This window comes from Molossus molossus, unplaced genomic scaffold (genome assembly GCF_014108415.1).
Source record: "Molossus molossus isolate mMolMol1 unplaced genomic scaffold, mMolMol1.p scaffold_m16_p_17, whole genome shotgun sequence".
In the NCBI taxonomy this organism is placed as follows: domain Eukaryota; kingdom Metazoa; phylum Chordata; class Mammalia; order Chiroptera; family Molossidae; genus Molossus; species Molossus molossus.
This window is the reverse complement of record NW_023425352.1, coordinates 8,690,177-8,716,709: the sequence shown is the minus strand read 5'-3', so window position 1 is coordinate 8,716,709 and position 26,533 is coordinate 8,690,177. Positions and strand designations below refer to the sequence as shown.

The 26,533-nt window shown below is 49.8% G+C and overlaps 1 protein-coding gene across 2 annotated transcripts; it reads left to right on the top strand.

The window, feature by feature from the left end:
* Positions 1–785: 785 nt before the first annotated feature.
* Positions 786–25,908, top strand: BAG3 (BAG cochaperone 3). 2 transcript variants are annotated; one of them, XM_036265843.1, is made up of 4 exons: positions 786–1,006; positions 17,800–18,126; positions 19,541–19,936; positions 24,573–25,908. In XM_036265843.1, exons 1-4 carry the CDS (start codon positions 821–823, stop codon positions 25,368–25,370), a joined length of 1,707 nt encoding a protein of 568 aa, XP_036121736.1. In that variant the 5' UTR covers positions 786–820; the 3' UTR covers positions 25,371–25,908. The 2 variants fall into 2 exon arrangements, with proteins under 2 accessions (XP_036121736.1, XP_036121735.1); XM_036265842.1 differs by having other exon boundaries at positions 24,570–25,908.
* The last annotated feature ends 625 nt before the right edge of the window (positions 25,909–26,533 follow it).

The window sequence follows — 26,533 nt, the reverse complement described above, 5'->3', positions numbered from 1 at the left end:
GGAGCTTAGGTGAATTTCCACTCTCACTTCCATTTTCTCCCTGGTGTCAGATCAACCTTCCGCAGCCCACAGGAAAAAACAGTGATTAAAACGTAACTGAGAGACGCCAGTGTCCGGAGGGTCAGTATACTAGGGAGCCAAAGGGGTAGGGAGAGGGCGAAACTCGAGTTTCAAACCAGCGACTTGACACGATGACTTTGTTTTTATACGAAGGAGCCGTAGCAGAAGCCCCGCGCGCGGACTCCAGTCCCGGGAATACCCGCGCGGCTCCAAGAAAGGAGCGAATCTGAAAATCGAAACCGGCCGGGGGCATACCGACGGCCGGCCGCGGGCGGGCCCCGCGGGTGCTCCCCGCCCCCGGCAGCAGGGGCAGCCGGGGCAGCCGGGGCGGGAGGGGGGGGGGCAGGGGGGAGGGGGGAGGGGCGGCGGCCCGAGGCCCCGCCCCGCCCGCCCGGCCGGGCCACGATTATAGCCGATGACTCAGGGCGGAGCTCCGCTTCCAACCCGCGCCGCCGCCAACTTCTCTGGATAGGACCAGAAGTTTCTAGCCGGCCAGTTGCTACCTCCCTTTATCTTCTCCTTCCCCTTTGGCAGCGAGGAGGCTATTTCCAGACACTTCCACCCCTCTCGGCCACGTCACCCCCTCCTTTAATTCATAAAGGTGCCCGGCGCCGTCTTCCCGGACACGTCGGCGGCGCGCAGGGCTCTTGCTCCGGCCGCGGCCCGCGAGCGACTCAGCGCCTGGAGGCCCGGCACCCCGCGCCCCGGCACCCCGCGCCCCGCGCCCGGCGGCCTCCCCTACGGGCCGACCTCCCGCAGCATGAGCGCTGCCACCCACTCGCCCATGGTGCAGACGGCGTCCGGCAACAGCGCCGGCGACCGCGACCCCCTGCCCCCAGGCTGGGAGATCAAGATCGACCCGCAGACCGGCTGGCCCTTCTTCGTGGATCACAACAGCCGCACCACGACATGGAACGACCCGCGCGTGCCCCCCGAGGGCCCCAAGGTGAGCCGGGCCCCCACCTGACGGCGAGCGGCTGGCCTGGGCCGGGCTGCGGGCACGCGAGACGCCGGTGCCCCCGGCAGCAGCCCGCCCCGCCCCGCCCCGCCCCAGAGGTCGGTGAAGGCCACCGGGGCCGCGTGGAGCTCCGGGGGTCTGCCTGCTGCGCCCCTACGAGCCCGCTCCCTGGGCCCGCCGTTGGCCGCTTGGGGGTGAGGGGGAGGCACCGGAGGGGACTGTCTTCCCTGGGCCGCGGGGGGCTTCTGGGGGTCGGCCCGGGAAGTGCGACCCGCGCGGTGGCGTCAGGTCCCGTCCACCGGCTCGATCCGAGGGCCCGAGGGCCAGGTGGCCGGAGCTGGCCCGGGCTGTGCGAGGGAAGGCCGGCCTGGTTAGCACCCGAGGCCCAGGCCAGGCCCGGTCGCCCGGCTTCCCGGGGGCAGATGCTGGTTCCACTCCTCTGAGCCACTCGGCCAGCCCAGGAGGCCCTTCGCAAGCCTGGGTGGTGGTCTCAGGAGTTGATTGAGGGGCGCCTGGACTTGACCCTCAGGTCTCAGGCCCAGAGTGACTCAGGAGACTGATGGAAACACATTCCTCTTTTTCTTTCCTCTTTATTTTTGGAATTAAAATCGTATTGTTGGAAACTGTTTTCCGTGGGAACCTATTCTAGTATGACTTGTTAAAAACAAGCTTCTCTTCTCCCAGACAATTTCTCAACTAAAGGTGCGAGACTAGCTTACAGCTGGCCATCGCCTTACGACATTGCCTCACACTGGCGAGAAAGACATTTTTTTTAATGGCAAACATTCCCTCCCTTGTTATGGTATTAAACCATCTAGGCCTTGTTTTTAAGACACAAATAACTGAGTAGGAGTACTTTTGTGTATACAACAGTACTATGCTTCATTTACATATATACAAGGATATATACATAACCCTTACAAGCATGACAATTTGAAATAAAAATCTGAAATGAGCCTGCTAATTTTAAAAATGATAACTAATTGTATAAAAATTGTGCAATGTCTATGAATTTGAGCTTTTTCAAAAGGAAATATATTTAGCCCTGGCCGGGTGACTGAATTCATTGGATCATTGTGGGGTACACCAAAAGATTGTGGGTTAGATTTCCTGGTCTGGGCACATACCTAGGTTGCCCCTTCAATTCCTGGTCATGTTGCATTGGGGAGGCAACTGATGGATGTATCTCTTTAAAAAATCAATTAAAAATATCCTCCAGTGAGTATTAAAAAAAAAGGAAATATACTTAAAAGGTAACTATTAATGCTGTCTGGACAAAATGAAAATAAAAGCCATAAAAAACTGGAAAGTTATTTTGAAGATATAAAAATTCACAAAATTAAAAATGCTTTAAAAATTATTATTTTATGCCCTGTCTGGTTTGGCTCAGCAGTTGGAACATCAGCCCTCAGACCACAGAGTCTCGGGTTCGATTCTGGTCAAGGGCACCTATCGCAGTTGAGGTTCAGTCCCCGGCCTGGTGGGGGTCATCCTGGTTGGGGTCGCCTGGGAGACAACCGGTGGATGTGTCTCTCTCTCGCATTGATGTTTTTTTCCTCTCTCTTTCCTGCCCACCCTCTATCTGAAGATAAATGGAAAAATATCCTCGGTTGAGGATTGGGGGGGGAAATTATTTTAGAAGAAAAATTTATATTTTTCCCCTTCATTTTATGAACTTTTTTTTTTAAGATATTGAGAAAACTCTAGTGCCCATTTATGAGACGTTGTACATTCAGCAACTTACATTTGTAAGAATTAATTGTATTTTTATTTTGGAAAATTAGTACAAGTGGCTGTAATTAGTATGAGGCATAATTATACGTGTGTGTCTGTTCAGCCCATTATTGGGTGAAACTAATGCTCATTTCAAACCACCCCTATTACTGCAGTCTGGATGTAGATCTTTAGTGTGGTTAAAAAAAACAATCATTTTGAGGCTTCCTTCCTATAGACACAGGACAGTCAGAATCTCCTGGCAGCCTTTGTTGGGAGTGAAGGTCAAGTTTGAACATATCCACAGGGAGTGCAGTGTTAAGACCCAGATTGCCAGCACTTTGTTTTCTACGTGAAACTCACCTAGCAAGTTGAGATCTTTGTGTACCCGTCTGGTGGATGGGTTAGGCTGTGGTTTCATAAAGCTTTTTACAGGTGGAAAAAAGCAGATTGAATTACTTCATTCTCAACAAATAGAAAGTAAGAGCTACTAAATCAGAAGTCTGACACTGATAAAGTTGACTTGAAAATTCAAATCAGAATTTAAAGTTGAAAAGTCTTTAGAGATCTTTTAGCTCAGCCTCTTTATTATATTGAGAAAAAAACCCAGAGAGTTGAAGTGTGTTTGCAAAGGTCACTCAGCTAGTACTAATAGCAGAGAGAACACCAGAAAGTCCTAAGAGGCAGTATAGTATATCTATTCAGAAGAAGGTAGAAGCGTCTTGAAGTGTGTGGGCTGGAGTACTGGATTATTTTGGTGTCCTCCCCACCACCAAGTATTGGGTGGCTGGTTTCTGTGCTGTGATTATTTGGATGGTGATGCCTGGTTGTTGTGATCAACTCAAGAAAAGAGTTCTCATTACCAAATTAATTACTTGAGATTTGTCAGCATCGCACCAACCCATGAGGCGAAAACTAACATTCAGTTCATTAGCTCCTTGGGCTTCGCTGCTTTCAAACCTGTGCTTTGATATACACAGAACATCTGGGTGACTAATTCAGTCTCACTTATATGAATTACACCCTACTCCAGGCCAAATAAATGGAAAATCCTTCAGTATTACTTTATATGAGAAATTGGTTTCCTTTTTTTTTTTTTTTTTTAATGGTACGTTCCCCCAGCGGGAACTGAACCTGGGACTCTCTGGTCCGCAGGCCAACATTCCAACCGCTAAGCCAGACCGGCCAGGGCGAGAAATTGGTTTCTTAATGCACACCGAGAAAAGAGCCCTGGCACAAAACAAAGGGCTGTTTGGAGGAGCTGAGCTAAGAGGACCCTACAAGCATCTTTATCTTCCAGAAGAGATGCTGTCAATCAATAAAGGGCTATACATGGAGCAGAAAAAACAGAGAAAGCCCTCTTTGGAGGAAGATAGCTTCCGAGTGTTTACTGTTGAACCACGTTGGTAAAGGAATGGCTTTCATTTAGTCTTCTACTCACTCTGTGTTCTCACAGTTGATCCTCCCACATTCCTCTGAGGTGGTGACTCTTTATCCCCATTTTTACAGAGAGGAGAAGTGAAAGCAAGTGTCTTGTCCTTCAGTGCAGAGGCAGGACGACTGGAGGCAAAGATGTTGGGCTTCATCCAGCTCCACTCTAAGTAAACCTCCCCATTTGCAGTCTTCCTGGATATCGATTTTCTGCACACATGGGCTTCTCACTAATCTTCTGGCAAGTTCATACCAGTCCAGGCCCCTTCCCTGGCAGAGAGGTTGGCTTTCACTCTGGAGTCCGGAGATGCCCAGTTTCCTTGCAGCCCCTCCTCTGGGCTCTCCTCACTGAATAAACAGTGGCCAGCTACTTGGGAATGTGTCACTGTATTGCTCCTTCACAAACCCCCTAGGGCCAGAGGAAGACCCCCTCCCTCCAGGAGCAGGGCCCTTCTAGCTCTCCGGGTCTTGGAGGTTACCAGCATGATCCCAGGCGGGGCAGTCTCCAGGGAAGCCTTTTAAGAACACAGATTGCCAGCTGTGCCCCTCAAGCCCTCATCCCCACCCCCTGTTAAAGCTGAATTGCTCAGAGTGGGGCCCAGAAATCTGTAACTCAGAAAAGCTTCCCTGATGATTCTTGAATCTGCCAGACTTGCATTTGGGAGCCACTCAGTGGCATTGGTCTCATTTGGTGGGGAAGGGGGTGGCAGATGTGGCTCAGAGTACAATATAGCTGCATGTAGGCCCTGGAATCCCTCACAGGGTACCTGCTTACCATCTGACCCGAAGAGGCTTTGTCCAAGCTTCCATTTTCCTTCTTAGTGAAACTCCCCAGTGCCTGGATTCTGGGAGTGTGAATATGGGGGCGCTGTGTGGGGAGCGATGGAGCCTGGCAGGGTGGCAGTGCCAGGTGTGGGAAGGGTCAGACTCAGGGAGGTCCCGAGACCCTCCCGCACCCCGGGAAGAAGTGAGTCAGTGTTTACTTCCTGTCTTGCCCTCCCAGCTGAAGCTCACCGTAAGAATTTGACAGATTATACTCGGGTTCTGTGAGAGAGGTAGAAACATCCTTTCAGAGGAAATTGGAAATGTTTTGAGTTACCATTGAAGTAGAGGCATCCATTTATTCTGCTTCAGGTTCGGCACAGGCTCCTGATTTTTTGCTCTTTGCAGATCAATTGCAAGCTCTTGTACTTCTTAGAAGAATCAGAACAATTAGGTAGCGAGTGGCCATTCTCTCCTTTGTATTTCCAGCAAGTTGTAGTTACCCAGGAGCGAATTCCTTTGCAACTGATGAACAGTGATTTCTTGGGGGGTGGGAGGTGGGGTGGATAAAGAGCTGGCCAGATGCCTTAGAAGTCCAGCTCATCCAAGGCTTTCATTTTCACCTCTAAAGAACAGTCTATGTTTGGCTTATGCAAAGACTGAACATAATTTGTCCCCTGTTCTATTGAGTAGATTTGCCCTTTATGAGGGTAGAGTCGGTACACAGCAACTGCGGCAGCTTTTGACGTTAGCCAGAGCCGGGAAGGCTTAGCTGCGTGATGCTGCTGGGGCTGGTTGTGAGTCAGAAAGCTTCATACCACCCATGAGGCTTGATTAGCGATGTCCTCTTTTCTGGAATGACACGTAGTTGCCTTATATAAACCACTCTACATGTTTGTTTATTCCTATTAATGTTTTAAAATTATAGGAAACCATGCATAATTCATACCTACTCTTTCTCCACATTTTTGCTGGGTTAACTTTGCTCTTAAATATTTAAGACACCTTACAGAGAAAAACCAGGAGTGGAAGACAGAGGCCTTGCTTGGTAGGAACCTGTGCTGATGAAGCCAGAAGAAACCTCTGTCCTACTTGCCTGGAATTCTCTAGCCGCTCAGGGCTCTGCATTGCTCCTAAGTCAGGTCTGCACCCCAGGACCCTCCTCTGCCTCAGCACGCAGACTCACAGCTGGACTTCTGAAGCTCAGCTCCCAGTCCCCTCCTTGGGCAGACGTGGGAGTTAATCCCCACCTAGACATGGTGCGACTGTGTGTGCTATACTTCCTTTTCTTTCTTTTTTTTTTTCAATCCTCGCTTGAAGACATTTTTTTTCTATTTTATCTTCAGATAGAGTGGGAAGGAGAAAGAGGGGGGGAGGGAGAGAGAGAAGCATTGACGTGAGAGGGACACATCGACTGGTTGCCTCCCGCACAACCCGACCAGGGCCAGGGACGAACCACAACTGAGGTATGTGCCCTTGACTAAAATCGAACCTGCGACTCATTGATCTGCGGGCCGGTGCTCTAACCACTGAGAAACCGGCCAGGTCTCTCTTTTTTTCTTTTTTAAAGCTTTTACTACTACTGCCCAGCCAGTGTGGCTCAGTGATTGATTTCCGGTCAGGGCACATGCCCAGGTTGTGGGCCCAATCCTCAGTGGGGGTCATGTAGGAGGCGGCCAGTTGATGTTCTCTCTCATCAATGTTTCTCTCTCTCCTTCTCCCTCTCTCAAATCAATAAAGAAGAAGGGGAAAAAAAGCTTTTACTACCATCTAGACTTTATTTTTAAAAATTTATCTTTATTGTTGAAAGTATTACAGATGTCCTTCCTTTTTCCCCATCGGCCCCCTCCATCCTGCTCCCACCCACCCCAAGTCATCACAGAGCTCTGTGAAGGTTTCTTTCGGGGAGAGGCTTGGCAGCTGTTCAGGAAGCCAGGCAGCTTGCAAAGCCTTAATCAGAATTCCTTTAGGAAGTAATGAACCCAGCATTTTTTGGGTTCATATTTATACATATGTGCCAGACACTGGTGGGTGTTTTCACGAACCTTATCTCTTTAACTCCTCAAAGCATCTCCCTAAAATAGAAACATTCAGGTGCACCTCCTCCATGAGAAAACAGACTTGGAGAGGGGGTGTGCCTGGCCTGCAGCCTATCGGCTGTGACAAAACAGAAAGGCTGTTGTGGCCAGAGATTTGCCCCCACCTGGCGGCCAGCGGGGGTGACAGACTTGCCTCCTGTGGGCCTTCTTGAAAGTCCTTCACATTCAGAGCTCACCAAGCATGGCCCCAGTAATAAGCAGCCTGATTTTTTTCTCTGTACAGCTGATGAGAAATGTTGACTCATTCCCCGAGCCTGGGCCTGAGCTTAGGAGACGGGCCCAAGTCTTCACTTTCTCATTCACCCTCTGAAATGTACGGAGTGCCTGCTCTCTGCAAGTCATGGTGCTCAGTACCTTCTAGAGGACATTCTGCCTCCTTCAGGACCGTTCTCCACAGAGCATTTCCTACATTCTTAGGAGGCAAGCTACCCCTGCTCTGGCTCCACGCGGCTTCGGTTTGAATCTTTCCTTTAAAAGGCAGCATGTCTGTCTTGTCTTCAGGTCGCTTCCCTGAGGGCTGCCAGTTCCAGAGGCAGTTTGTTTCATTGTTCTGCAAGCCGGGTAAAAACGAATGATTCGGTTGGAGGAGTAAACCGGTCCTGGGCTCCGCAGTGGACAAGCTGGTAAAGAAAAGAGGCCCTTACTGGAGTGCAGACTGTGCGTGACACAGGAGGCCTCCTGTTGGTTCCCAAGCACTGCAGTGTCCTGCGCTCCCAAATATCCCCCGGGAGCTAGTTCCCTTTCATGACATTTCTGAATGGCCTTTCCTCCGTAGAGGACTTTAGTATCGATTCCCTAGGTTCAATCTGTGGGTCTGGAGAAACTCTTCTTGTGTCCCGGCCAGTGACACAGCATCTTGAAGCAGGCCTGCTGGGGAGGCTCGTTGCTGACAGCAGCCAGGCCCACAGCTGCAGAGAGCCTGCCGGGCCGTGAGCGTTCCCCTACCCGCTGCGGCCGAAGTGGAGTGGGCTTCTTACCCACTGTCAGTCCAGAAAAGCCCAGGATTGCAGATTGCTCACTGCCTGTACCAGGAGCCTGCAAACAGCATGGCTCCCCGAGCCCGCAGCGCAGAGCTGTGGCCCCCGTGACTGAGGTGAGGCGTTCCACTGCAAATTCCTTAGCATCCTGCTGAAGAACAAACATTTCCTATTTCGAAATAACTTCCTCAGTGCTCATTAAAGTAGAATAGTAGTTGTTTCCCAGTTATTTTAGATTCTTCTTCGACGTGTGCACATGAGAAAGCAGCACTTCATTTTTTAAATCTTCCAGATTAGTCTTACGGATCCTGAGGGTCAGAGCAGGGCCGGCTCTCCTGCCCGAGTGGAACTGTCGTGACTCGAGTGAGCCGAGTGCCCTCACTGGCGCTGTCCTGCCTCGGCCAGGCAGTGACTCAGCACCAGCGCCGGCTCCCTGGCCCAGAGCACACCCGAACTGAATGTTCCAGGTCTGAGCCTCAGCCCGGCGCAGCCAGGCAAAATGAAGTGCTTCTTCTCTTGCTGCGTTTAACCCCAGGACGATGAAAGATTTAAAGACATTAGCCATAAACAGGATATGGGTGTGGCAGGATCAGTGAAAGAGTTAACATATCCTGGCCTTGGTGTCAGGTTCTAGTGATCTCAGATAAATCACTCACCCTCCTAGAGCCTCAGTCTCCCCTTCTGTGAAATGGGCATACAGTAGTACCCATCCAGCAGGCTGTGAGGATCATGGGGGATGGTGCACGGAAGGTGGTGAGTCAGGGCCTGACCCGTCGAGTGTGGGAGGTCTGTGGAAAGGCTCACAGTTTCCACTGAGAAGAAGTAGGAGAGGAGTTACAGGTAGGCACTTGGCTTCCCCATATGGTAGATAGTTTTGGTCAAACATGGGTCCCTTGGCTCCGAGGTGGATCGGAAGTCTTGTTTCTCAGAAGCAAGGCCTCCTCTTAACCCCATTGGAGCACTTTAACTGACTTCTTGAGCCAGTGTCCAGGTGTCCTCAGCACCCTTCCCGGAGGGTTCCTGTGCCCCTCAAGAGGGTAGGATATAGCTGGGCAGTAACTCGAGGACATAGCACGGGGGTCTCATGCAGGCTATTGGGCCTTCTGGAGCCACAGCCAGACTTGCAGCCAAAGTCCCACCAGCCTTTATTTTTTTATTTTATTTTATTTTTTTATCCTCACCCGAGAACATTTTTCCATTTTTTACTCAGATAGAGCGGGAAGGAGAGAGAGGAAGAGAGAGAAACATCGATGTGAAAGGGACACATCGAATGGCCACCACCCACACGACCCAACCAGGGCCGGGAACAAACTGCAGCCAAGGTACATGCCCTTAGCGGGAACCTAACCCGGGTCTCTCCGGACCGCAGGCTGACGCTCTAACCGCTGAGCCAAACTGGCCAGGGCCCCACCAGCCTTTAAACGCATCTCTGACCTCCCAGCCCATCTCAGCGCAGGCCCAAGGACAGTGCCAGGCAGGAACTAGGTACCCAGTCGATGTTGGGGGCAAACAGAGTCATATTAACCTGGGGCCAACCATCTGCACAGCTGTTCTGGACCTAGCTCTAAGGGGCAGAAATGTCACTGTGGGCCGGAGAGAGGGGGGCCTTTCCAATTGTCACTGCCCTCTTGGAGGTGTATGTTTGTTGGGGAGGAATGTTTTGAGCAGCTGCTTAGGATACGGAGGAGAGTCTCCCCAGAACTTCCCCCCAAGGCTGCCACCATCAGTCAGAGGGGTTCCCTGAGCCACAGTTGAAGAATTTTTTTTTTCCTTTATTGATTTTAGAGAGAGAGGAAGTGAGGGAGAGAGATAGAAACGCTGAAGAGAGAGCAAGAACATCAAGTGGTCGCACCCTGCATGCCCCCACTGGGGGTTGGGCCCACAACCTGGGCATGTGCCCTGACCGGGAATCGATCCGGCAACCTCTTGGTGCAGGGTCAGTGTTCAACAACAGCCACACTGGCCGGACAAGAAATTTTTTCTTTTGGGAAATTGTGTTTTATATTAAAATATGTGTCTAGTGAACCCTGCACCCAGATACCAACAAACACTTGCATGGTTGGCTTCTAGAAGGTGGAGGAGCCGATTGATTGACCAGTGTTTGGCCTTAGTATGAGACAAGCGCTCACACATGCAACTGTAACAGGAGGAGGTCACTTGGTCTAACTTCAGACAGTTTGCTTCCTGGTATAGAAATTTCAGGTACTTTTCCATTTGTGATTCGGGTTTTAGGTTATTAAAGAAGGTGCTCTTACTCTTTTTTTTCTTTTCTGAAGAGGAGTTCAGTAGTTTTTAATTCTTCTGTAGCTGTGAGTTCAGGAGCTGGGAGTCTGGTGACCAGAGTTCTCGGCCTGTGACCTTGGGCCACATCTACATGGAATCCATGAGGACCCTTCATCCCAATCCAGTGGGAACTGAAGGAGTTTTGAGTTTGGCTGTGGATATACAAATGACTGTTTATATCTCAAATTGGCAATAATACTTTATTTCTATGGCCGGTGATACCCATGGAAAGTTTGGGTGGGGTGTTGAAGCTCAGCTCTCTATTTGCATTTTAGAAGGAAGCTTGCCTTTTGTTTTGTTTCCTGTGGGACAGAGGTGAGCCAAGCCACTTAATTTTGATCTTGGTCCTAGATATATAGGGAGTTTCAGGATTCCTGTTTCCCTCCATCTTTTTTCTTTCTTTTAGAACTTTCGAAGTGTCATTAGTAAAAGTCAGCATCTGACTGGTGTGAAGGCTCTTCCGGCCTAAAAACCCAGTTATCAGAATCTGTGTCCTACTTCCGACTGGAGCGCCGTGGGCCGGCTCCAGGGCAGCCCTCAGAGTTCCCTTGGTGCTGTCGCCTCCATTGAGTCCACACCGAGGGAGCCGTGGCTGTAGGTGTGGCGCCGACAGAGCAGTACCATGAGCTGAGGTTGGAGGCTTGCGATGAGGCCGTTTTTTAGGGTTCCGAGGTCACTCTGTACAGGGAACCAATTGTAGATGGGTCAATGCACACCCTGCTCCCTGGCTGTCCCCAAAGCAGCTAAGGTCATGCATGTGCAACACCCCAGCACGGAGCTTGGCACATGCCTCGCCCTTGCAGGTGCCAAGAATTGTTGTTCCTGCCCTGCTTCTAAGGCAAGAGTCCTTCGGGGTCAGCAGCTTCCTCCTCTTCGTTTGGTACCTGAAACTTTAGGGGCACCTGGAGTTCTGGCGATTTCTGATATTTTTGAGACTGATGCACTACCTACTGTGCTAACAAGGCACCTTCTGATATGATTTAACTGAATGTAGTTAGGAGTGGTCTTTTTAGATTTTTGTGACATCGACTTTTCCTTGATTTTTTTTTTTTTTAATTTATTGATCTTAGAGAGGAAGAGAAACATTGATTTGTTTTTCCACTTATTTTTGTATTCATTGGTTAATTATTGTATGTGCCCTGACTGGAGATCAAACCCAAAACCTTGGCATATTGGGACAACGCTCTAGCCAACTGAGCTACCCGGCCAGGGCAACTTTTCCCTGTTTCTGAGGTTTATGTAGATGCTGACAGCTGGACGGGACTTTGGAAATCAGAGGCCACGGAGCCTGTCAGAGCTGGAAGGAACTTCCTTTAGATCACCGTTTTTCATTGCAGTTCTGGTTGGTTGTCCCACACTCCTATTGAATCCGACTTTGTTGGGGCTGTTAGTAGCTAAGTCTGTGTTTTTTTATTTTTTGTTTTGTCTTTCCTGGATGCTCCTGAAGCCCCCTAGAGTCTGAGAACGCCTGCTTTACAGAACATCTGGGCCTCCCCTTCATTTTACAGCTGAGGAAGCAAAGGTTCAGAGAGGGTATGTGAGCTACTTACGTAGCACACCATTTAGGGCAGAGCCAGGATTAGAACCAAGCACAATCTCCACAGTGTCTGCTAGCTGTCCCTTAGCACCCATATTGTGATAAAAAACAAGTAATGACGTTTGGATGTATTGTTAAGCAAACAAGACTTGTGTAAACCCAAGGGCTCACCCAAGCTCAGAACCTGACCCCAGGCTTCTCTGGTAATATTATCTTGTACTCAATAGGGCAAATTTGGGCTGGTCTGGGGTAATTTTTCCTGCTTTTTATCCTGGCTGTCTCATGGAGTTGTTTGGTGCTCTCTGAGACACACCTCAGAGGATTTTAATGTGTGTGCAAATAAGGAAGAAGAATTAACCCATTCATTCCATAAGCTGATGCAGGGAGAGAAGCTGGGAAGTCAGGATGCTTCCATTTTCTAGTTGGGTTTTGTGTGTATGTAATCCTTGGCTTTGGCCAAAGATAATGACAGTGAGCTGAACTTCACTAGAAAATAATTCCTGCCCTGGTCGGGTGGCTCAGTTGGTGGGAGTATCTTCCTGTACACCAGAAGTTTTTGGTTTCCATTCCTGGTTGGGGCACATATGAGAGGCAACCGATCGATCCATGTTTCTCTCTCTCTCTTTCTCTCTCTTCCTCCCTCCTTGTCTTTCTCCCTTCTTTTCTCTAAACTTATCTTCAGGTGAGGGTTAATTTTTAAAAAAGAAAATAAAAATGATATTAGCCCTGGCCGGTTTGGCTCAGCCGTAGAGCATCGGCCTGTGGACCAATGAGTCACAGGTTTGATACTGGCCAAGGGCACGTACCTCGGTTACAGTTTGTCCTCTGCCCTGGTTGGGGTCATGCAGGAGGCGACCAGTGATGTGTCCCTCTCGCGTTGATGTTTCTCTCTCCCTTTCTCTCCTCCTCTCTCCCTCCCACTCTATCTGAAGATAAATAGAAAAATATCCTCGATGAGGATTAAAAAAAAAAGTTCCTGTGATGCACTGATACTCCTTAACAAGCTACAGGCGGGTCATGACCAGTCAAAGACCTGCCCTCCTCTGCTTGGTCACCGTGATCATTCCCAGTCCCTGTCACGTGATCACACAGAGCCCCAAGGAGGTGGTGTCCCACTGAAGTCAGAGGGGGGCAGATTGGGTCTTCTGTGAAAGCTTCTGGTGTGACCAGTGGGCTTTCTCTGGACTTGTGCTTGAACTTGAGAACAATTCTTATGGTACTGAAGAGACTTGTCTCAGTCATATTCTAGGAGGGTCATAAATACTACATATCTTAAAACTTTTTGTTTAAAAATTTTTTTATTTTTTTATTCCTCACCTGAGGATATTTTTCTACTTATTATCCAGTAGCGTGGGAGGGAGGGAGAGAGACAGACAGACAGACAGAGACAGAGAGAAACATCCATGTAATAGAGCCACATTGACTGGTTGCCTCCCGCACTACCTGACCAGGGCCAGGGATGAACCGCAACCAAGGTACATGCCCTTGATCAGAATCAAACCCTCAACTCATTGGTCCACGGGCCGACACTCTAACCGCTGAGCCAAACTGGCCAGGGCTGTTTTATAAGAATTCTATCTTTTTTTACTAGATTGTGATGAAAACACCATAGAAGATAGAAAGGGCAATTTACTTAACTCTTTCGGGCGGCGCTTTTTTAGTTCGTAAAAACTGAAGCCCTTGCTGTTGACCGGGCTCTGATGATAGAGCAGAAACATTAGAAGGTGCATCCGCATTCCTGGTACAGACCTGGCTATAGGTGGGAGTTTCATTCTTGGTTTAAATTATTCATCCGTGTAGAAGTGTTTAGTTGTCTGTTCTGTAAAACAGATGTGGTTTATTAATTTACCTAAAGCAATGTTTTTCTAAACAGAACCCCACCATAGTGGAAGAGGAGTTTTAGATTGGAAGCTTGTGTAGAGATGCGTGGGTTTTTGTTCTGTTTGTTTGATTGATTGTTTATTGAATTTGTTGGGGTGACATTGTTTAATTAAATTATAGATTTCAGGTGTGCAATTCTGTAATCCATTATCTGTATATTGTATTGTGTGTTCGGCAGCGAGTCGAGGCTCCTTCCATCACCGTGGTCTTTTATCAGATGGATACACGGGGCATTCATTCGCCGGAACCGGAGTGCAGGCCTCAGACTGCAGGAGAAGCGGCCTCCAGGCCACCCATACCATCCCTGCTTTCCGCCTGTGCCAGCGGACAGCGCCCTTTTTCAGTCCACTGCAGGCTCAGAACTCGAGTCTTGGCTCCTCCCCTCTCTCTTCCTGCTGGGTCATCCTTCCTTTCCTGCTCTTGTCCCCAGCTTTGCCCTCACTTTTTTGCTCTCTCTCTGACTGCTCTTGTTCTCTGCCATGTCCTGGTTTCTCCTTTCGAGTCCTCCTGTCTTGGTGAGGTGTCTTGTCAGCAGCTCACAGGACGGTGGACGCAGGGCTTCACTGCCGCTCGGCCCTCTGGGCCTCCAGCCTTGTCTTCTTCAGCTCAGTACTGACCTTCAAGGGCTACCCCTTCCCACTGCTACTCTGAGAACCCCGCCCGTGCCTGCAGTGCCCACACGCTTTCCCTGACCGCAGCGCGGCACTTCCTCCAAGGCCCAGGTTGAATACTGGCTCCAGAGTTCCTCAGGCTGATAGAGTTACTCTCCCTCCCTCCCTCCTCTTCCTTCCCTTTTCTCTGTCACCGAAGTACAAGACACATTCGGTGAGACGCAGGAAACGCACAGCTCGTGGCAGCCGACTCCAGTGCCTTCTGGATCCAGGGGCTTCCCCCAGGGGGAGCCCAGCCTCATCCAGGCCTGTCTTAGGTTTCCAGACTCTGGAAGGGTCTGAGTTGGAGGCATCGCTGACTGCCGGCTGTGCAGGGACGGGGTAGGGTTGGCAGTCCTCACCCATGAAAACTGGATGGTGAGGTGGAATGTGGCAGGGGGTTCCAGAGAAGTTCACAGTTTCAGAGATTTGTACATAGGTGTGCACCCATTTACCACTGCCCCGAAAAAGATGGAGTACATTTCTGTTCCCTCAGAAGGTTCTTTCAGGACTCTCCCCAGTCCCTGCCATTTCCTCTGGGAGTAGCCACCATTCTGACTCCAGTCACCATCTGGTGTCTTTGTTCTTCAGTTTTGATTTCTTTGACACTCGGGGGTCTGAGTAGCATAATCGCATGCCTGTTTTGGGAGGGAATTCACATGTGTTTCAGCTGTCTGGGCATCCGTCTTGACTGCCCTCATAAACCCTCACAGCAGCCCTGTGATGTGAGTGTTGCTAGCTCCATTATCTGGACAAGGGGAGCAAGGCTCCTAGAGGTGAAGGAAATTCTCCCAGAACTGTCGCTCGTGGAGGTCGGAATGAACCTCGTCCTATCTAGGGGAGCCCGTTGTAGCTGGAAAAGCCCACACGTTTCCCCGTTCATTTCCCTGCAGGGCCTCCCATGTTGGCTTCCCATTTGTTTCATGAAGCCTTAAACTGTCCTTTTTTTTTTTTAAAGAACAGTTTACGCCCTGGCTGGTTTGGCTCAGCGGTTAGAGCGTCGGCCTGCGGTCCGGAGAGACCCGGGTTCGGTTCCCGCTAAGGGCATGTACTTCGGTTGCAGTTTGTCCCCGGCCCTGGTTGGTCGTGCGGGTGGCAGCCACTCGATGTGTCCCTTCACGTCGATGTTTCTCTCTCTCTCTCTCCCTTCCTCTCTCTCCCTCCCACTCTATCTGTACAAAAAATGGAAAAATAGCCTCAGGTGACGATAAAAAAAAAAAAACAAAAAACAGTTTACTGCCCTGACCAGTTTGGCTCAGCAGTTAGAGCGTCGGCCTGCGGACCAGAGAGACCCGGGTTCGGTTCCTGCTAAGGGCACGTACTTTGGTTGCGGTTTGTCCCCAGCCTCAATGGGGGCGTGTGGGTGGCAACCACTTGATGTGTCTCTCTCACGTCGATGTTTCTTTCTCTCTCTCTTCCTCTTTCCCTCCCGCTGTATCTGAAGATAAATGCAAAAAATGTCCTCAGGTGAGGATATAAATAAATTAATTAAATAAAATTTTAAAAAAAGAGAGAACAGTTTACTGATTTCTAGAGAGAGAAAGAAAAGGAGAGGGAGAGGGAAAGAGAGACATCAATGTGAGAACGCAACATTGATCAACTGGCTGCTTCCTGCATGCCCCCCCACCGGGGATCAGGCCTGCGACTGGGACACGTGCCCTTGACCGGGAATTGAACCAGCAATTTCTTGGCACGTGGGCGGACACCTTACCAACAGAGCCGCCCAACCAACTGAGCCACACTGGCCGGGGCTAAACTGTCTTGTGTAAGCCCCTAGTGGGCAAGTGCTCATGCTTGCTGGTTCGGTCACCCATCGTACCCAGCACCTCAGTAGCAGGACGTTCGCTAGGAGGTGTCGGTGGATGAGGTCTTGCTAACTGCTCAGCTCCGTGGAGTGTGCAGATGGGTGAGGCTTGTGTGGCGTCTGGGAGGAAGCAGTGCCCCTGGGCAGCCAGCACAAACCTCCCAGGACTTGTCCAGGCCCCGGTTCGAGCCTGGATGGAGGGTGCCCGGTGAGTGGATAAAATGCCCAGGTGGCATGTTAGGAGTAGCACAGGGTCTCTAGGTGCTTCTTGCTGCCTCCTTCTGGTGCCTGTCTCATGGCAGGAATTTGGCTTTGAATGTGGGGCCTGGACCCACTCCCTGCTCTTAGGTGACCTGAGAGTTGAGCAGGCTAAAGTAATGCGGCCGCCCTGAGCACGTGGGTATTCTAATCTGAGAGTGCCTGTTAGTTGGTATCCCCAAGGACATTGCGACACCCTTGCCTCGCCTGTGTGCCGGAGGCCCTCGGGACTGGGGCTCAGCAGGAGGGAAGCAGTTGATGGGTTTGAAAAAGCTAAATTCCAGGGTCAGCCACCTGGTGCACACAAATATAGAAACATGACACAATTACAGTGGTCCATCACTCAAAATGCAAATCAGCCCAGGCTTCCCTTACTGGCGACCGAGTTTGTTGCAGTGGGAAGTATATACCCCACAAACTCCTAGTCTCAGCCTTTGGCGTTTGTAGCGGTTCAGAGATGCCTCCTTCAGTGGGGATCACTCTCCTTAATAGTTGATCCACTCGGATGTGTGTAAGGGGCACCGATCCACGGCCCCCTCCTGTGGTACAGGAAGGCTGGGGGCTCCCGGCTTCAGTTGCCCAGCTTCTGCTTGGTGAAAAACGACATTGCCCAGCGAGGGACTGGCCAGCCTTGTCGTCTGAAACTAGATCTCTCTCTGTGGTACATCTGGAACTTGGCCTTCTCAAGGGTCCCAAAATAGCCAGGCAGATGAAGAGAGCACTTTATGAGAGGACATGGAGGGACCCCAGCCGCTCCTCTCCAGGCAGGCTTTGCTGGCACTGGAAATGCAGCACATTTAATCCCTGGGTTTTGTTCTCATCCTGTGCTGCTTCTGCATCCCTTGTGTATCTCCCTTTCTCGAAGCTCATTCTGAAAATACTCCAACTCCCCCTGCCTCCCTTTCTCTGCAGAGATTTCCAGGCCGTGGCCCGTGTCTGGGCCAGCACAACTCTGGTTGTGAGGAAGCGGGAGGACCTTTGAGGACGCAGAGAGGCTGTCTATAAGTTAGCGAATTGGAATTGAATCCCCCTTACACCTCCTGATCTGGGTCCCTGAAGATTCGGGAGACAATCGGTGGCTCTCCCACATACGGTGCCGCTTGGATGTCGCCTGGAAAAGGAACCTCTCTTCCCAGCGTGGGAAATGGAGGCCTCTCTTGTGCTCAGCAAATACCTTGGTTCATCTGATTTCCCTTGATGCCTCTAATTCTCAAACTGCTGGCCAGATAGCAGCCTCTGTAGGGAAGGGGGTCTGGCAGAAGTTGGGGGTAGCTGGGGGCCCAGGATCACTCTGGAAAACGGGAGTGCTCAGCACGGTGCTTTTTCCTCTTCAGAGGTGTTTCCTTCCCAGTTGCTAACCTGTCTGTGTTTCTCTTTTTATTTTAGGAAACTCCGTCCTCTGCAAATGGCCCTTCCCGGGAGAGCTCCAGGCTGCTTCCCATTAGGGAAGGGCACATTGTGTACCCCCAGCTCCGACCAGGCTACATTCCCATCCCTGTCCTCCACGAAGGCGCCGAGGGCCGGCAGCCGTACGCCTTCTTCGCCTCTCCTCAGCCTGGGACGCAGCGATTCCGAGCCGAGGCAGCCACATCGGCTCCTCAGAGGTCCCAGTCACCTCTGCAGGGTGTGGCAGAAACCGCCCAGCCAGATAAACAGTGTGGACAGGCGGTAGCAGCTGTGGCAGCCCAGCCCGCAGCCTCCCACAGACCTGAGGTAAGGAGAGGCCTGGCCCTTGGGCTTGGGAGTGCGAGCTGGGAGCTCTGGTGCTGCCTAGGCCGGCCCAGACTCTGCCAGTGTCCTGGGCCTGGCACCTGATAAAATGCAGGGCATCTGGGCCTGGCCTAGCATCGCGGGGCACCCAGCAAAGCCAGCTTGACAGCCCCACATTAGCCACCAGCGTTTCACAGGTGGATTTTGCAGGTGGGCAGGGATCATGGCTTGTTTTTGTAATTAAGGGATTGCAGCTCCGAAGGGTAAAGAGCTGGTCCAGATGCACGAAGGGGAAGCGTCTGGCTCCTAATCTGATCCTTACTTTCTCCAGCCTTTCTGGTTCAGAAACACAGAGGTACTGTTTGTTAGTTTGTTATGTTCATTGTTTACGGAGAAGTAGTAACTGCTTGGAGTGATATTGATGTAAAAACGAGACAGCATAGTTGCCCTCACAGTGTACCACAGTTTAAACAGAAATTCAAAATAGGAAGGCAGTTGTTTTATGGTAGAGTTTTAAGCCTGAAGGCAATACTTCAACGCACAAATCTCTAAAGAGATTCTTAATCCAGTTCTTAGCCGAAATTTGCGAGCCAGTAGGCTCCAGTAGGGTTCCTGAGTGGTGAGCCCTCCGGGTTTTCCTGTCTGCACGCCAGCGTGTGCCCGCTGGCACAGTTCTTGAGCACAGATTCTTTCTCCCTGTCTGCACCCAGGGTTCGGATCGCCTCTCTCGGCTCTGTTTGAGATGTTTGACTTCACTGTCTGCTTGGGGCTAAAAGGTCATCGCATGGAATATCAGGAGGCTTTTTGCATTTCTTGGAGAAGCAGTACCTATACTTGTAATGTTTCACTATAAAAATCAAAAGTGACACATCAGTCAGAGAAATCGTAATAAATTTGAGCTAGCAGGACCCTTAGAAGCCAGCTGGAGAAACACCCTCCTGATTTTCTAGGTGAATAGGAGGGAAAGGGCCTGGTCTGCCTTAGGCCACACAGGGGACAAAGCTCCCTGTGTCCAGCTGAGTTTTCTGTGGATTAGCAGGCAAAGGGTTAAGGAAAAAGGATATGAAGTGACATGTAATAAATACAGTGTATTGACCACTTCTTATTTGTGTCACTTTTGCTAAAGCGTATACCCAGATTGTTCTGCTTGCTCTTCAGGCCAGCCCACTGAGGGACAGGGTGCCCTTTTCAATATTGCAGACGAGGCTCAGAAAGCTATTGAGCTGGTAAGAATGTGAACCCAGGCCTCTTGACTGCAGAGCTCCCAGTCCAAACACCACAGTTTGAAAACAAAGGCTTATAGATGGGAGGTCCTGTTAAACCTCTTGCCCTGAGCAGGCACATAACGGAGGCGGGGTTGGAGTGCTAGGCAGAGGGTCCTTCACGGGGCCACACCTCTACTCTTGGTGTCTTGCAGCGATCCCAGTCTCCAGCCACCTCGGACTGCTCATCCTCATCCTCCTCTGCCAGCCTGCCCTCCTCCTCCAGCAGGAGCAGCCTGGGAAGTCACCAGCTCCCCCGGGGCTACATCCCCATCCCTGTGATACACGAGCAGAATGTCACCCGGCCGGCAGCCCAGCCCTCCTTCCACCAAGCCCAGAAGACCCACTACCCAGCTCAGCAGGGTGAATACCAGACCCACCAGCCTGTGTACCACAACATCCAGGGGGCTGACCGGCCCATGCGGGCAGCATCGCCATTCCGGTCACCTGTCAGGGGTGCGTCCAGCCGGGACAGCTCTCCAGCGAGAAGCAGCACGCCAGTGCACTCTGCGCCACCCCTGCGTGTGCACACTGTGGTTGACAGGCCTCAGGTATGAGAGTTGGTATCGCCAGACTGGCTATGGCAGCATCTCCTCAGGGTCAAGGAGCTCTGTTTAAGTTCTCTGGGTCCCCCATCAGCCCTCCCTGGATTACACAGGAATGACTGGGGGAAATTGAGATCCTGGAAATGGCTGATCATCAACGGAAATGCAGGACCAGGCTGGCTGTAAACCCTCAGAACTTTCTCCAGCTTTTGTTCTTTTTTCAGTGCAGCTGCCTTAGGGGTAGGCTCCAGCCACCACGCTGGGAAACAGCTGGGCCGAATGCAGCATCACTCACTCACCTAGGGCCCGGGTGTCAGTGCCCACCTTTCAGGGCCCTTCAAAACCCCTCCACCCCAGCTGCAGCCTTGTCTCTCTCCTCCCCGATGCCTCTGCACTCTGCAAGCCCATTCTGTGATTCCCACGTTCGTGCCTTTGCTCAGGCTGAACCCACTCCCTGAAGGGTGTTTACAGTCCACGTTCTCCCATCCTGCAAGGGACAGCCAGTCTTGCCTCTGTGAAGCCCACTCACCTTTTCCACGGTGCTTCATGAGTCCCTTACAGTTCAGCATGCAATTATTCTGTGCATTTCCAAAGTGTTCATTTTTATCTCTTCGGCTCAGCTCTGAGCTTGACAACAGGGACCATACCTTTTACTTTTCTCCTCCCCTTCAGCAGAGGACCATATGCCTGGCTGTCTGGGTGAGTGGGACTGCCTTCTGGTCTGGTCAGAGTCCCTGGCGTGGGCATTGTCGTTCTTCAGTGGAGACGTGGGCTTGGCTTCCTAGAGGCGGTCCTCCAGCTTGAGCAGTTTGTGGCTCAGCAGCAGAGCAGTCAGCAGCCCTAGGCCCCGTCCGGCTGCAATTTGAACAGCTGAATTAATTCTCTGTCCCAGTTTTCAGAAGAAAGTCCCCCTGTAAACAAATGCAGATTATCTTTCTGCTACAAATAGTGACACTGTAACAAAGCATCCTTCTCTTACTATTTTTTCAGCTTTTTTTGTTTGTAAATTAATTTCAGCCTTACAGAGGAGTTTATAAGAATCATACAAAAACAATCCAGTATACCCTTCACTCACATCCACTGTTAACATTTTGCTATTTGCTTTTGTCATTTCTTGTCTCTCTCTCTCTATCATCTATGTATTTCAGTTGTTTGAGATACAGTTGTAGATATTATGCCCTCTTACCCCTAACTACTTCAGTAAATATTTTTCTAAGTGAAAGACCTTCTCTTCATAACCACAGTAGAATGATCAGATTCAGGAAACTTAACATCCTTACAACATTGTTATCTAATGCACAGTCTATTTTTTAAATCTCCTTTATTGCAATTTCTCATTCCAGGATCTAATCTAGAGGTCATTTCTCTTTAGTCTCCAACAATCCAGAACAGTTCCTCGGCAGCCTTTCTTTGCTTTCATGACCTTGACCCTTTTGAAGAGTATAGCCATAAAGCAACTCCCTCTTAAGTGTTTGTTTTTTAATATGTTGTTTTTTTTTCTTTTCAGAGAGAGAGATAGAAACATTGATCAGAGAGAAACATCTATCGGCTGCCTCCTGCACAGCCCCGTCCTGGGGATCGAGGCCGAAACCCGGGCATGTGCCCTGACCGCGAATTGAACCAGGACCTCTCAGTCCATGGGCCGACGCTCAATCCACTGAGCCACACTGGCTGGGCTCTTAACTGTTTCTAAAATCACTTCTTACTAAGCCGTTGTTTTAAAACCCAAAAAGGGGCATGTGGCTGGTTCATGAGTGGTAAGGGCCAAAGTTGAGGACCTCTCTGTTGACAGAAGAGGTTTGGTGGAAAAGGAGGTTGCTGGCATTCAGACAGCGAAGCGTCCACCGCATTCTTGCTTGGTCTCAGTAATCCTAGGAGAGAAATGCCCATTGGCAGAACTAGAGCTTTTTCCCCTCATGTCTTTTCCAAATGTTTCCCATAAATGATCAAATAATAGTCCTATTTCCACTTCCCTTAACCTTGTTTGTGATGACCTTCCTTTTATAACTTATTCAAAGATCCCTTTTTCGAGGCTTGCAAAGATTTAAGCCAACTGAACATTATAGTGGAATTTAGTATTTATTTATTTATTCAGCTTTAGTGCAAGAACATTTATTTTATTTTTTTATCCTCACCCGAGGACATTTTTGCATTTATCTTCAGATAGAGTGGGAGGGAGAGAGGGAAAAAGAGAGAGAGAAAAAAACATCGATGTGAGAGAGATACATTGACTGGTTGACACCCACACAACCCCAACTGGAGCCAGGGATGAACCGAAACTGAGGGGCATGCCCTTAGTGGGAACTGAACCCGGGACTCTGGTCTGCGGGCCGATGCTCTAACTGCTGAACCAAACTGACCAGGGCGCAAGAACATTTATTAAGTGTGCTTTTAATAATAGAAGGAGGATAAGAAGTTGTAATTAGGATAAGATTTGGAAAACATCGAGGAAGTTCAGATTATGATAAGAAAAGGTCATCCAGACCCTTCAAGGTGCTGTCTTGGGTCTTCTCCGCCCTTGCCTCCTTCATTTCCCCTTTGTGTACTCCAAGCACTTTCAGTGATGGACACCCTCTCTGGCTCTGAACTTGGATACCTGCTGCCTTGTTAGCTAACAGTACCATTAAGTATATTAACGACTCCTAGCGGATTCATCATAGTGCTGGGATACCCTCGGTGGCGGCTTCCTTTCTTGCAGCAGCTCTGGATCCCAGGCACACACACCTCCTCCCCTGTCCTGCCACAGAGCCCGCACGGCTCTCACATGGTTTTCACACCACTCTGGCAATTCGTAAACTTTTCCAGTTTTGGGTGTTTTTTTGTTTTTAACTTTTTTTCCCTTTATTGATTTTAGTGAGAGGGAGAGAGAGAAACATCGATGAGAGAGAACATCGATTGGCCGCCTCCTGCATGCCCCCCACTGGGGATCGGGCCCACAACCCGGGCATGTGTCCTGACCAGGAATCGAACCGGCGACCTCTTGGTGCATGGATCGACACTCAGCTACTGAGCCACAGCAGCCAGACTAAATTTCTCGTTTTTATTAGCTAGCTCATTCATCTGGCCAGTGACCACACTGCTTCTAGTTTGCCTCCTTCTGTCCTCTGTCACTCACATTGCCCTCCTGTAACAAAGAGGCCACAGTCAAGATTGTCTTAAACTTTATTTCATAAATTAAAGGCTTTTTTACTTCTAAATCTCATTTGCACCCACTTTTCTACTTTTCCCTCCCTTTCTTCACTGTACTTTTGCCTAATCCTAACCCTCCCACTGTCTCATGGAGACCCACACCCCCAGCCTAAAGCTCCCTTCCACTAGACGTTTCTGGAATTTAGTATTTTAAATTGGGAATACTTTACAAATAATATAGTTTGATTCTTATTTCCCAGTTGATGAAATTGGGGTATGAGATTTTCAAGGGTTTTTAGATATTCACCTGAATGTAGAAGAGCCAAGACATTTGGCTGTAAGCATAACCCATTAAGAAAAACGCTCCAGCCCTGGCCAGTTTGGCTCAGTGTTAGAGCGTCGGCCTGCGGACCAGAGAGACCCGGGTTCGGTTCCCGTTAAGGGCATGTACCTCGGTTGCAGTTTGTCCCCGGCCCTGGTTGGGGTCGTGTGGGTGGCAGCCAGTCAATGTGTCTCTCTCACATTGATGTTTCTCTCTCTCTCTTCCTCCCTCTCTCTCTCCTGCCTATCTGAAAATAAAGGCAAAAATGTCCTCAGATGAGGATAAAAAAAAGAAAAAAGAAAAACGCTCCAACTCCCAGAAGCCAGTGCAGAGATGCACAGCTGAGTGGTAGCTCTGGTACTAATGTGCTCAGAAAAATTCTTACAGCGTTTACTGTTCTGGGCAGAAACTACTAGGCTGCCATAGGTTCAGGGAAAACAAAAAAGAAATGACAACTTTTCGGAAATGGGACATGGGAAGGTCACACCCTGAACAGAGACTATCCACACAGCGTAAGGAAGGGACAAGTGACCATTATCCCTCCACAGCTGTGTCACCGAGAGTCTGAGTCACCAGGACTTTGCTTTGAGCTAAACTAGCTCAGCAGTCAGCAAGAGGTTTTAGTATTTTCATTTCCCAAAATTATCTTGGTTTTCTTTCTATTACCCTAAGAATGCCATCTACAGAAAAATCCAGGGAGCGGTAATAGACTCGTCAATAGACCAAGATAATGAATGGAAGCATGATAAATGATTTGGTCACACTTGTGATTAGTAATAGCTGGTATTGACTTTGAAAATCTCTGTACTGTTTTTTTTTTATCCTCACCCGAGGACATTTTTCCATTTGTTCAGGTAGAGTGGGAGGGAGAGAGAGGAACAGAGAGAGAGAGAGAAACATCGATGTGAAAGGAACACATCGAGTGGCTGCCACCCGCACAACCGACCAGGGCCGGGGACAAACTGCAACCGAGGTACGTGCCCTTAGCGGGAACCGAACCCGGGTCTCTCTGGACCGCAGGCGGACGCTCTAACCGCTGAGCCAAACAGGCCAGGGCGAAAATCTCTGTAATGTTAAACTTAAAGCCATTTCCCAGTTTTCTTTCCAATCAGTATTGTACTAGCTACAAACATCCTATAACTCTCAGCCAGTTATTAAAAATATCTTTGTGTCCTTGCCTCTTCTCAGCAGCCCATGACCCATCGAGAATCTTCATTTGTTCCCCAACCTGAAAAGCAACCAGAAAGCAAACCAGGCCCAGTTGGATCAGATCTCCCTCCGGCACACATCCCAATTCAAGTGATCCAAAAGGAGGTGGATTCTCAACCCGTTCCTCAGAAGCCCCCACCCCCTTCTGAGAAGGTGGAAGTAAAGCTTCCTTCTGCGCCAGTTCCCAGCCCCGCCCCTTCTGCTGTCCCCTCGCCCCCCAAGAATGCAGCTGCAGAAGAGAGGGCAGCCCCTAGCCCTGCCCCGGCAGAAGCCATGCCCCCAAAGTCTGGAGAAGCTGGGGCACCGCCAAAACATCCAGGTGTGCTGAAAGTGGAAGCCATCCTGGAGAAGGTGCAAGGGCTGGAGCAGGCTGTGGACAACTTTGAAGGTAAGAAGACGGACAAAAAGTACCTGATGATAGAAGAGTATTTGACCAAAGAGCTTCTGGCTCTGGATTCGGTAGACCCTGAAGGACGAGCTGATGTCCGTCAGGCCAGGAAAGATGGAGTCAGGAAGGTTCAGACCATCCTGGAAAAACTTGAACAGAAAGCAATAGATGTCCCAGGGCAAGTCCAGGTTTATGAACTGCAGCCCAGCTCCCTTGAAAGCGATCAGCCACTGCAGGAAATCATGGGTGCCATGGCAGCAGACAAGAGTAAGAAAGGTGTTGGAAATGGGGAAGATCCCAAAACGGAAACCCAGCAGCCAGATGCCAAAGCAGCAGCCACTCCAAACCCCGGCAGCACAACCGACACAGCTGGTGACCCAGCCGCACCATAGTCTCAATAAAAATCCGACTCAGACTGGGAACTGATTGTGTGCGTTAGGGAATTGTAAGTTGCATGCATTTCAGGGACTTTAAATCAGTTGATTTTTACTATTCATAGCCACTTGGTACGCAGTAACTTGGGTAGAGGCAAAACAGTAAAAGGGCTCAAAGGAAAATGATGCTTTTCTTCAGTATTCTTATGCTGTACAATAAAGAAGTTGCTTGTGTCAAAAGTTTAACATTGCTTGTTGTTTCGGGGCCCTCTCTGCAGGGGCACCACATGTTAGCCATAGTTGTGAGCTGTCTTCCTGTAGCTCTGGACTGGAGGAGTCTTTTGGGAATAGATGGGGAGTCAATTTCCCATCACAGATATGAAACCCATTTTTCAGAAATGTTGCCATTTTAGTGGGATGATTTTCTTCATCTCAAAGGTAAAATACCTAACTTTAGATAGAGTAAAATGTATAAGGAGCCATAGGAATATCTGTATGTTGGATGACTTTAATGTTACATTTAAAAAAAGGAAAATAAAGTAATAATATGACTCAGCGTTTTTTGTGGTTTGTAAAGCTTTGAAGAGAGTGACATCATCAAGATGGTCTCTTGCCGGCTTCAGTAAAAATAAATGGCAGACGCATTTACAAGCTTGCTCTGGGATTCTTACCATCTCTGCTGGCCCAGCTCATGAGAAAATGAGTCTCGGTCATTTTTCAGTCTGCATCCTGGGCAGACTCAGGGCTGTGAACTCAGGAAATGGAGATGTGTGTACCACACCTCTTCAGACTGCCCCAGCCAAGGTGCCACTTGGGCAGCGTCTCTGCCCACCTGGCCTTAGGCCATCGGCAGGTCTCACCAAGTTGCGCAGACATCAGTTCCCAGTATTGTCCCAGGCTGGCCAGAGTTCCTTGGAGTTCAGGTCATGGGTTGGGAACATGTTCTCTGAGAGTCTTGGGTCATCTTTATCCGAAACTTCTCTGAGTCACCAAACCAGTTCAGAACCAGGTTTGTCTTCCCAGACTGGGTTCCTAGAAGCCACTGGGGTTAGGGGTCAGATGTGCTTTGAAGCCACTAGCTGGGAAGATCCTTTCTTCTGTGCCAATGTCTTCTAAGAGTTGGGAAGGACCTCAGCGCCTGAATGTGGACATATGCTACTTTTTTTTTTTTTTCTTAACTG

Excerpts from the sequence above, each read along its gene's own strand:
- BAG3 (XM_036265842.1), top strand. The coding sequence starts at position 821 with ATGAGCGCTGCCACCCACTCGCCCATGGTGCAGACGGCGTCCGGCAAC. Across the intron at positions 1,007-17,799 it reads TGCCCCCCGAGGGCCCCAAG|GAAACTCCGTCCTCTGCAAA; the intron begins GTGAGCCGGGCC and ends TTTTTATTTTAG. Across the intron at positions 18,127-19,540 it reads CAGCCTCCCACAGACCTGAG|CGATCCCAGTCTCCAGCCAC; the intron begins GTAAGGAGAGGC and ends GGTGTCTTGCAG.